This window comes from Carcharhinus amblyrhynchos, chromosome 24 (genome assembly GCF_965287045.1).
Source record: "Carcharhinus amblyrhynchos chromosome 24, sCarAmb.v2.hapA, whole genome shotgun sequence".
NCBI lineage: Eukaryota > Metazoa > Chordata > Chondrichthyes > Carcharhiniformes > Carcharhinidae > Carcharhinus > Carcharhinus amblyrhynchos.
The window spans coordinates 32,436,435-32,448,767 of record NC_137347.1 but is presented as its reverse complement, the minus strand read 5'-3'; the positions used below and the strand labels follow the sequence as shown (position 1 = coordinate 32,448,767).

General features: G+C 42.9%; 1 protein-coding gene across 1 annotated transcript in view; it reads left to right on the top strand.

Annotated features, from left to right (window-relative positions):
- Positions 1 to 6,235, top strand: part of LOC145358005 (sodium/hydrogen exchanger 1-like) — a 57,031-nt gene extending 50,796 nt beyond the window's left edge. Inside the window, exons 11-12 of the mRNA XM_080211680.1 lie at positions 1,887 to 1,959; positions 3,441 to 6,235. Coding sequence (XP_080067806.1) covers positions 1,887 to 1,959; positions 3,441 to 3,679 — 312 coding nt within the window. The 3' untranslated portion in view covers positions 3,680 to 6,235. The remainder of the gene's footprint in view (positions 1 to 1,886; positions 1,960 to 3,440) is intronic.
- The last annotated feature ends 6,098 nt before the right edge of the window (positions 6,236 to 12,333 follow it).

The window sequence follows — 12,333 nt, the reverse complement described above, 5'->3', positions numbered from 1 at the left end:
TGCACCTTTAGAGAACAGTACACTTGAACTCCAAGGTCCCTTCTGTTCCCCAATACTCCCTAAGGTCCTACCATTCACTGTGAAAGTCCTACTTTGATTTGCCTTTCCAAAATGTAACACTTCACACTTATCTGTATTGAACTCTATTTGCCATTTCTCGGCCCAATTCCCCAGCTGATCAAGATCCTGCTGCAAATTTTGATAACCTTTCACACTGTCTACACTATCACCTATTTTAGTGTCATCTGCAAACTTACTGATCTTGCCTTGTACATTCTCATCCAAATCATTGATATTGATAACAAACAGCAATGGGCCCAGCACTGACCCCTGAGACACACCATTAGTCACAGGCCTCCAGTCTGACAAGCATCCTTCCACCATAACCCTCAGGTCAACTATGTACACAAGTTGCCAGCTCTCCCAGATTTCATGTGATCTAACCTTCCGGAGCAGCCTACCGTGTGGAACTTTATCAAAGGCCTTACTGAAGTCCACATAGTCTGTGTACTGCTGTGCCGTCATCAACCGTCCTTGTCACTTCTTCAAAGAACTCGAACAAATTTGTAAGGCATGATCTCCCGTGCACAAAGCCATGCTGACTACTCCTGATCAAACACTGTCTTTCCAAATGCCTGTATATCTTATCCCTCAGAATTGTCTCTAGTAACTTACCCATCACAGATGTTAGGCTTACAGGTCTATAATTCCCAGGTGTTTCCTTGCAGCCATTCTTAAATTAGGGCACAACATTTGCTTCCCTCCAGTCTTCTAGGGTATCTCTCCTGTGGCTAATGATGATGCAAACACCTCAGCCAGGGCTGTCAGAACTTTTTCTCTAGCCTCACGGTGTTCTTGGATAAACCTGGTCAGGGCGAGGAGATTTATCCACCTTCATACATTTTAATATATCCATCACCAGCTCTATTGAAATGCAAACTTTCTCCAGTTATTGCCACTAATTTTCCCAGATTGCCACGTCATTTTATCTTTCTCCAGGGTAAATAAGAGGGAAAAGTATTTATTGAGAACCTAGCCCATCTCCTGCAATTCTACACGTGTCCATTTTAGTCCTTGAGGGGTCCTATTCTCTCTCTAGTTATTCTTTTTCTTCTAATATACATAAAGAATCCTTTTGAATTCACCATAATTCTCTCAGCCAAGCTACCTCATGTACCTTTTTGTCCTCCTAATTTCCTTCTTGAGTATACTGCTGTTTCCCCTCTACGCCTCCAGGGAATCCCATGTACCTGAGCCATGCCTCCTTTTTCCTGGCTAAAACCTCAATATGTTTTGTCATCCAGGGTTCACTACTTCTGCCAGTCTTGCCCTTCACCCTATCAGGAACTCCAGCTATTTGAAGGCCTCCCACTTGCCAGAGGTCTCTTTGCCCTCAAACAAGTAAGCTCCTGTCTGATTCAAGCAAAATTTATCTTGCCTCAATTTAGAACTTGCACCTATGGACCAGTTTTGTCCCTTTTCACAACTATTTTAAAATTTAAAAAAATCACTGGTCCCAAAGTGGTCCCCCACCATCACTTCAGCCACTTGCCGTGCACTGTTTCCCAAGAGGAGATCAAGTTTTGCCCTTTCCCAAATAGGACCCCCCACATACTGCCTGAGGAAACTTTCCTGAACATACTTAGGATAATAATAAATCAATCAAGTTGGAGGGAACACAGTCTTTGTGACTTGATTTCATTGGAGTCAGAGGTCTGAATTCGATAAGTCTTATCAGAAGCAGTTGTCGCCCAGGGGAACTCTGACAGTCTGCAGTCTCCCTAAAACAAAGTCAGGATTGATTTTTTTTTTGACATCTTTTGTTACCATGGTTTGACTATAACTTTTCTAGAATGCTCATGATTGTTTTTGGATGATCTTTACAGATTTCAGATCACCTGACAGTTCCCGCTTCTGGTCGAGGCTCACCACCAGGGAAAAAATCAGGAAATGAGCCAGGTAAGGAAATAGATCGACCAACTTCATGCTTCCTTTTTTTTCTGTTCATTGTTGAAGCTGGGTTACTGACCCTCGGCTCCCGCTCCCCCCCCCCCCCCCCCCCCCGGCCAGGGTGGCAGAGACCCCAGTTTTATCATCAGGCTCGAAAGCAAATCATTCTACCCCATGCAGTTTTGTGATCCTGGGAACTTTCAGTTAGAGTCTAAGTTCAAACTTCAGAAACTCAGCTGGCTCCTCAGTAAATCTATCAGAGTCATATTAATGAGTTTAAACCATCCTATTGGAAATTTTAATCCTGCCGACATGTGCTTCGAGCACAGTAGCAACTAAGCCAATCGGCCCTGCTCTGCATCTCCCAGACTTGTTCAAACTCATCCCTCACCCATGCTGTTCGTACTGCATGTTGCTGCATATTTAGATAACTTTCTATTGTGGGCAGGGGATACCTATGAGACTAAAGAGAAAACACAACTTTAAGGGAACATAACTTTTAAGAGAAGGCAATAGCCCCATTGTATTATCGCTAGATTATTAACTTAGAAACTCAGCTAATGTTCTGGGGACCTGAGTTCAAATCCTGCCATGGCATGTAGTGGAATTTGAATTCAATAAAAAATACCTGGAATTAAGAATCTACTGATGACCATGAAATCATTGTCAATTGTCGGAAAAATCCATCTGGTTCAATAATGTCCTTTAAGGAAGGAAATCTGCCGTCCTTAACTGGTCTGGCTTACCTGTGACTCCAGAGCTACAGCAATGTGATTGACTCTAGATTGCTCTCAGGCAGCTAAGGGTGGGCAATAAATGCTGGCCAGCCAGGAACACCCATGTCCCAAAAATGAATATTTTTAAAAAATTATATCGTACCTTCTGGACATCCAGCCAACTAAATATTTTTGAGATATAGCTACTGGGCAAATAGCAGTCCATTTATGCACAGCAAAATTCTACAATGGGAGTGAGATAAATGACTCAAAAATTGTTTTAATGATATTGTTTGAAAGATAAATACTGGCCAGGATATCAGAGAAAGCTCCTTTGCAGTAGTGCCATAGAATCTTTTACATTCACTTGAGAGGACAGTTGGGGCACCAGTGTAATGTCTCATCCAAAAGAGGACATCTCCAACAGAACACCACTCCCTTAGGGCACTGTTGAAGGGTCAATTTAGATTTTGTATTCGAGTTTAGAGAGAATCTGCTGAGTCCACTGAACTAAGACCGGAACCTAAGAAATTCAAATTTTGCCAAGAAGTCACATTAGTAGTGACCATCTGAGCGAACTTAATTGTCTCCAAGCTGCATTGCAGCCCACAATACAGTGCTTACAGACTGAGAGGTGTTGGTCCCACAATCCCACATTTAAATTAAAAATTCAGAATCTGATTTGAAAGATATTTGGGTTTCTCAGAGACTGAATACAAAGCACCTTGTGAGATGTGAAATTCCAGTACTAACAATCCTTCTCCCTTCATTCAGATACCATGTATTTTGAGCCTAGGGATATGACAAGTGGCATGCCAATGATCACCATTGACCTGGTCACTCCTACTCGCAAGGAATCTGTTGACAATGGGAGTACAGATGCTGTGTACCAAGAAGACAAAGGAATTGTATTTACTGCACATGATGAAAGCGGTTCACCCAGTCAACGTGTACATCGCTTTCTTAGTGACCCTGGACCAGATAATGAACCTGATGACCATCGCCAGTCATAGAACTGACTGAGACAGAGGAAGCTGCAAACCTCCAGCTTCTGCCAGCATTACTCATCACCCCAAAGTCTACCAGCAGCCTGCTTCTCAAAGTGTCATTCTGGGGATAAGATTGATTATTCCTGTTATGTTCTGATGTCTCACAGAACAATATAGATACAGAGCTTACAACGGAGAGTAAGTTACACAGAAGGAAAAACTGTCTACAGGAAGGCAGCTGAAATTCTGTTTGATTTTTAACACATTTTTGCAAGAAGCACAACAGATGTTAGTACTGCCTTGTCTTGGCTGCACTGCCTGAATTACACTACTGATAGGTCTTGTTGTTTGGGCTGTGGTGTTTGCTAAATATTATCTCTAGACACAACACCCTGGTAAATGCAACAATACCATCACTTCCTAGAGTGAGGGACCACACAAAATAAGACACTTGGAGAAACTGGCTGTGATTGAGAAGACAGGGGTAGCTCAAGCACGCAATATGTGATTCAAAACCAAAGATGAACTTTATTTTTCTAGTTGTTATCAGGGGCTCTTTTTTCATCAGGTTGTAATTACGGGACTCCATTTTTGTTTATTTCCGAATGTAATCGAAAGAAAATCATTGCTGTATGTCCAGAAACCCTGTACTGTACTAAAACTGTCTGAAATGAGAGCATTTCAAACTCGCAGATTGCACTAAATTTCAGAGTGGCAACAGGGACCAAATACAACAGCTCCCACTATCCAAGCCTTGGTCAAACCGGCTCTCTGAACCAAGCTCCAGTTGAGGCCTGCTCGGAATGGCTCCAGCCAGGCAATGGCTAGTCGGAGTGGCCCCAGTCTACCAAGGCCCATTCCAAGCAACTCCAGCCAAGTGAGACCCGGTCGAAACAGCTCCAGCCAGCCAAGGCCTCGGTCCAACGGTTCCCCATAGCCGGGGCGGCTCCAGCTGGCCAAGGCCTCGGTCCAACAGTTCCCCGAGAGCAGGGTGGCTCCAGCCAGCCAGGGGTGAGGTGGCTCCAGCTGGCCGAGGCCTCGGTCCAACGGTTCCCCGTGGCCGGGGCGGCTCCAGCCAGCCGAGGCCTCAGTCCAACGGTTCCCCATAGCCGGGGCGGCTCCAGCTGGCCAAGGCCTCGGTCCAACGGTTCCCCGAGAGCAGGGTGGCTCCAGCCAGCCAGGGGTGAGGTGGCTCCAGCTGGCCGAGGCCTCGGTCCAACGGTTCCCCGTGGCCGGGGCGGCTCCAGCCAGCCGAGGCCTCAGTCCAACGGTTCCCCATAGCTGGGGTGGCTCCAGCTGGCCAAGGCCTCGGTCCAATGGTTCCCCATGGCCAGGGTGGCACCAGCCAGCTGGTGTGGGGTGGCTCCAACCACCAAACTGTATAACCACTATTTCAAATATTGAAATTGAAGGTGTGCGGAGGTGGGGCTATGTAGCAGAGCACAAAGGTGGATTCAGTGTGACGCAGGAGCAATGGCATCAGTAATTAAGAAAACTGCATTGGACATTTTTATGAATTATATGAAGTTGAACTACAACTGCAGCACTTACACCAGCGCATCACAATCATACAGTTCAGACTGAAGGTAGGGCTTATTTAGCCTCAGTGTATGAATTTCTGTCCCCTTGTCTCACTGCTATAAACAGGCTATCTCTGCAGGTCAGCAGTCGGGAGGGTGGGGTGCAAGGTCATAGGGATGATGAATGTGTGCTGGTGTTGTCAGATGATTTGCTGCTATTGCTAGTTGCCTTTAAGAAAATTAACTGATCCATTTTTGCACTTTCCCATTCAAAATAATTAGCTTATGTAAGTCACAGCACTCAAAGAAAATGTGATTGAATGTGTTATGTGCTTCTTGGTGTTTGGAGTATGTTGTGAGTCGCTACAATGCTGAGATTTTTTTATGTTTTTCATATGTTTTTATATTTGTTGGAAGAGGTTAGGGGTATTTGATTAATTCTCATTATTGCTGTGCCCATGCAGTATCACCAATCAAGAGTATGGAGCATTGTTCCCATGTAAGGCCTGGAAATTGCAGCAAGTGCAGGCCAGAGCAAGCACCTCTGAGTGCTCAGTTTGTCCAGTTGTATGTAGACAGTGAGGAGAGCTCTGTGATACCTCAGTGTCCTCCCCCATCTTAATTTGGATCACATTCTAAATGAAGAAGTACGGCAGAGTGAAATTGCAAAAGCTGCAGCAAGCTGTTCACCTTGAATAGACAGTGGACTGGATGGCTGCAGTTATGCAACAGTTCAGAGCAAATTGGTTACATCTTATCAGCTGTCTTCTCAAATGAGATTCAACCAGTAACACGTAATCAAACATTGATGTTGTGCATCTTTTGGAGGTGCTGAAAGTGAACTGTCGGCACAAACTTGATTCGTTCTGTTCTCCATTTGCTTGCATCATTTCCGCAACACCTAATTGCGAAACACTCTTTCCTAGTATCTCTCGTTCCCAACCGCGTTTAGTGCAGAAGGCCTTCTCATACCAAGCTACTGCAGATCTCATTTTTAATAATGTGTATATAACTGAAATACTACCAAAATATTATTAATAAAATTATATGAATTATTTCATTTTATGGTTTCATTCATCGATTTCAATCAACATTTTGTAATTGGATGTTTAGAGATTGGCCAGTTACTTGGCAGGTATGAACATGAATGTGTTGGGTGATCTAAAATTATAGTGGCTGTAGAAGGAGCAAACAGTCTGATTCATTATCAAAATCCTGAGCAAGAAATTAAGGTTTAACCCAGCAATATTTTTCATCCATGTCCCTGTATATTCCATCTTGGATTTTTTTCTACGCACTTCAGCTTACCCTGTATTATACAGCAATGTGTCACCTGCTGGAGAGAATGCTGGTGTTAGTGGCTGACTGATAAATGGTAATGTGAATGTTACAAGCTGAGGGTAACCTTTGGAGGCAAGAAGAGGTGACAGCACCTGGTACTGTATTCTCAGTGGCCCCTGGTGTTCTCAATAGAACTGGTATTTCCAGGCAGTCGTCCATCCAAATTGGATGGATTTGTTTCAATTTTTATTCATTTAACATGAAATAAATTTACAAAGTTATGATAATTCCATTAACAGTTACGAACATCAGAAATTAAGGTTCACTTTGTCTCCTACGCCATATTAACCTACTAAATTTGAAACAGTGGCTAAACAATGCCATCCTTAAATTTCTTTCAGAATGATCAGTCTACAAAATCTTAATGCTCTTTCAGATGTATTCTTCTCCCTTTACAAAGCATCATTGCACACAACTAATACTGGCCACACTGAACATTACGTTCATCTCTGTTTAAACTCAGGCAGACTCCCCTGTAAATCCCATCTCAAGACAGAGCCCTGCGGAATTTCCAGTTCCGTGCTTTGGCCCTCAACCAACAAGAAAATCTCATATAACTGTGTAACATCGTGCTCAAGGTTACTTAACTGCAGACATAAGACCAATAAAGAGGACTGTCTTATCCTGTGTCATGTACATTGGGCAGGCTATCGCCTCCACTCCATTTTACAAGAAGCAGTCGGGGTAAATATCTGGTTGTGAATCAATTTAAATCTGGTTCAGTCCACTCTGAAGACCTGAAATTCACAACCACTCCTTTCCAAATCCTGGTAAAGTTTAGCTGTCAATCAAAATTTCCAAGAAGTAGTAATCTTGAATAACCCTTCTCTGTATCAATCTCAGGTATTGCAGATTTCTAATTGGATAAATTCATCATTCAGCTGAAAGTTGAGAAAAGCAGCACATGTTTCCCTACCTAGTGACTTTCACATTTAATTCTGTGCATTACTAAGAACCACAACTAGAAACACAATTCTAATTACTCCACTGTCTTAACATATGAATTAGGAGCAGGAGTAGACCATCCAACTCATCAAGCCTGCTCCACCGTTCAATAAGGTCATGGCTGATCTAATTGTAACCTCAACCTCACATTCCTGCTTACTCCCTAACTACTCACCTCCTTGTTAATCAAGAATCTATCTAGTTCAGCCTTAAAAAATATTCAAAGACTCTGCATCCACCACCTTTTGAGGAAGGGTGTTGCAGAGACTCTCAGCCCTCTGAGGAAAAAAGTTCCTTCATCTCTCTTAAGTGAGCCATCCTTAATTTTCAACAATGAGCCCGAGTTCTAGATTCTCTGACTAGAGGAAACATCTGCTCCACATCCACCCTACTGATAGCTCTCAGGTTATCTAAAGTTTAAGAAATATTTAATTTTTGGGAAAAATAATCAATAGGTCTATTTTTATCCAGACACTCAGATGTCCATTGAAATTTCCTGTGCTTTTTCAGCAATCCAGTTGGTGGTGCAATCACACTGCTTAAATGTGGCACAAATTTCCTGCAGAAACCACTCATGCCTAGGAATCTCAGCACTTCTCTCCTTATTGACGGCATTGGGAACTCCTCTGTGACTTTTGGTTTTAAATTCCATGGGGTCATCTGTCCATATTCAATCGTATGGCCTAAGAATGTGACTTGGGCTTTTGCAAATACATTTTAGCCAAGTTTAGCACCAATCCTATCTCCTGTAGTCGAATGAACAATTCCTTTAAATGTTCCAAATCCTCCTTCCACATCTGACTGAAAACCATTGGATCGTCTCTGTACACTGTACAATTATTTAGTCCAGAAATGATCTTGTTGGTTAATCTTTGGAATGTTGCTGGCACATTCTTCTTTCCAAAAAGCATGACTTTATGAAACAAACCATTTGACATTACAAAAGCCAAAACTTCTTCACCCTTTCTGATAAAAGTATTTATCAGTATTCTTTAAGTAAATCAAGTTTAGTAATAAAATTTGCTTGTCTCACCTTTTCAACACAGTTAATCGAGGAATAGGATACAAATCTGACTTTGTAACCACCTTAACATATAATCGTTGTATACTATCTGATTTTGGTACCATCACTAAACATGGGCTCCAATTGCTGCAACTCACTTCAATGGCATTGTTCTTAAGCATGCTTTCAACCTCCAATTGAACCTGTGCCAATTTTCTATACGGATGTTGCTTAATTGGAGCAGCATTTCCTACATCTACATTATGCACAATTATTTTTGTATTTTCTAGTTTGCTCCCACATACTGTTCAACATGATCATATTAACATTTTTGCATCATTTTGTTTTTCCTCCAGAAGGCAACTCAGTAATTTTTCACAATTTCTGATTACTTCCTCATTGTCCAATCTAATTTGAGGAATGTCAAATTCAGAACCATCTGGATTTGTTTCTTTACTTTGAGTTGTAACAACCAGCACATCCTCCATCTGCTTTCCTTCTCTATCAAAATACCATTTTAGCATATTAACATGATGTATTGTGAGTTTTCCTTCTATCTAGCATTCTTATCAAATAATTTACCTCACTTAATTTACTTTCAATTTGATAAGGCCTGCTAAACTTTGCTTTTAATGGTTCACCTACCACTGGTAATAATACTGATACTTTGTCTCCACTAACAAATCTTCCAAATTTTTGATCACTTCTCAGCTTCCTTTTTCTTCACATGCTGTGCCACTTTTAACTGTTACCTAGCCAACTCATACAGTCATAGAAGTTTATAGCATGGAAACGGCCTTTGGCCCAACTTGTCCATGCCACCTCTTTTCTTTAACCCTAAGCTAGTCCCAGTTGCCCGCATTTGGCCCATATCCCTCTACACCCATCTTACCCATGTAACTATCCAAATGTTTTTTAAAGACAAAATTGCACCCACCTTTACTACTAGGTCTGGCAGCTTATTCCAGACACACACCAGCCTCTGTGAAAAGAATTACCCCTCTGGACTCTTTTGTATCTCTCCCCTCTCATCGTAAACCTATGCCATCTAGTTTTAGACTCCCCTATCTTTGGGAAAAGATTTTGACTATCTAGCTGATCCATGCCCCTCATTATTTTATACACCGCTATAAGATCACCCCTAAGCCTCCTACGCGCCAGAGAAAAAGTCCCAGTCTATCCAGCTTCTCTTTATAACTCAAACCATCAAGTCCCAGTAGCATCCAAGTAAATCTTTTCTGCACTCTTTCTAATTTAATAATATCCTTTCTATAATAGGGTGACCAGAACTGTACACAGTATTCCAAGTGTGGCCCTACCAATGTCTTGTACAACTTCAACAATACGTCCCAATTCCTGTATTCAATATTCTGATCAATTAAACCACGCATGCTGAATGCCTTTTTCACCACTCTACCCACCTGTTACTCCACTTTCAAAGAGTATTGAATCTGTATCCCTAGATCTCTTTGTTCTGTAACTCTCCCCAGTGCCCTACCATTTTAACTGAGCAAGTCCTACCCTGGTTTGATCCACGAAAATGCATCACCTTGCATTTATCTAAATTAAATTCCATCTGCCGTTTATCAGCCCACTGGCCCAATTGATCAAGATCCCATTGCAATCCTAGACAACCTTCTTGGCTGTCCAATAGGCCACCAATCTTGATGTCATCTGCAAACTTATACCTCCTAAATTCTCATCCAATTCATTAATATAAATGACAAGTAACAGTGGAACCAGCACCGATTCCTGAGGCAAGCCACTGGTCATAGGTCTCCAGTTTGAAAAACAACCCTCTACAACTACCGTCTGTCTTCTGTCGTCAAGCCAATTTTATATCTATTTGGTTAACTCACCCTGGATCCTGTGAGATTTAACCTTATGCAACAACCTACCATGTGGTACCTCGTCAAAGGCCTTGCTAAAGTCCATGCAGACAACATCAACTGCACTGCCCTCATCTACCTTCTCGGTTACTCCTTCAAAAAACTCAATCAAATTTGTGAGACATGATTTTCCACTCTCAAAGCCATGCTGACTGTCCCTAATCAATCCTTGTGTCTCTAAATGCCTGTAAATCCTGTCTCTTGAAATACCCTCTAACAACTTACCCAATGTAGATGTGAGGCTCACTGGCCTGTAGTTCCCAGGCTTTTCCCTGCAGCCCTTCTTAAACAAAGGCACAACATTTGCCACCCTCCAATCTTCAGGCACTTCACCTGTGACTATCGATGATTCAAATGTCTCTGCCAGGGGACTTACAATTTCCTCCCTAGCCTCCCATAGTGTCTTGGGATACACTGCATCAAGTCCTGGGGATTTAAGAACATAAGAAATAGGAACAGGAGTAGGCCATCTAGCCCTTCGAGCCTGCCCCACCATTCAATAAGATCATGGCTGATCTGAAGTGGATCAGTTCCACTTTTCCACTTTCTTCCCATACCCCTTAATTCCCCTGTCTATCAGAAACCTATCTACCTGTGACTTAAATATATTCAGCAAGGTAGCCTCCACCACTTCAACGGGCAGAGAATTCCAGAGATTCACCACCCTTTGAGTGAAGAAGTTCCTCCTCAACTCTGATCTAAACTGCCCCCCCACTTATCTTGAGGCTGTGCCCTCTAGCCCTGCTGTCCTTTCTAAGTGGGAAGAGTCTCTGTACCTCTACCCTATCTATCCCCTTCATTATCTTGTATGTCTCTATAAGATCCCCCCTCAGCCTTCTGAACTCCGAGTACAGACCCAATCGATTCAGTCTCTCTTCATAGGCTAACCCCCTCATCTCTGGTATCAGCCTAGTGAACCTCCTCTGCACTCCCTCCAAGGCTAATATATCCTTCCAAAAGTGCGGTGACCAAAACTGCACACAGTACTCCAGCTGCGGCCTCACCAGTGCCCTGTACGGTTGCAGCAAGACCTCCCTGCTTTTATATTCTATCCCCCTCGTCATAAAGGCCAACATTCCATTCACCTTCTTGATCACCTGCTGCATCTGCAGACTGGGTTTTTGCAATTCGTGCACAAGGACCCCCAGGTCCCTCTGCACCGTAGCATTCTGCAGCTTTTCACCTTTTAAATAATAATCCCTCCTACTATTATTTCTACCAAAGTGGATAACCTCGCACTTGCTAACTTTATACTCCATCTGCCAGGTCCTTGCCCACTCACTCAGCCTATCCAGATCTCTCTGCAGACTTTCCACACCCTCCACGCAATTTGCTTTTCCACTCATTTTCGTGTCATCAGCAAATTTCGTCACCCTACACTCAGCCCCCTCCTCCAGATCATCTATGTAAATAGTAATCAGTTGAGGCCCCAGCACCGATCCCTGTGGCACTCCATTGGTCACAAACCACCAACCAGAACAGCACCCATTGATTCCAAGTCTCTGCTTCCTATTAGACAGCCAATCCTCTTTCCATGCTAACACCTTACCCCCAACTCCGTGCACCCTAACCTTCTGCAGCAACATTTTGTGAGGCACCTTATCAAATGCCTTTTGAAAATCGAGAAACACCACATCCACCGGTTCCCCTCTGTCTACCGCACTAGTCACATCCTCATAGAAATCCAATAAATTCGTTAAACACGACTTCCCCTTAACGAATCCATGCTGCGCCTGCTCGATCAAACCATTCTTTTCTAGGTGCGTCGCTATTTCTTCTTTGATGACGGATTCTAGTATTTTTCCAACTACAGACATTAAACTAACCGGCCTATAATTCCCTGCCTTTTGTCTACCTTATAAGAACATAAGAAATAGGAGCAGGAGTAGGCCATCTAGCCCTTCGAGCCTGCCCCGCCATTCAATAAGATCATGGCTGATCTGTCGTGGCTCAGTTCCACATTCCCGCCCTCTCCCCATA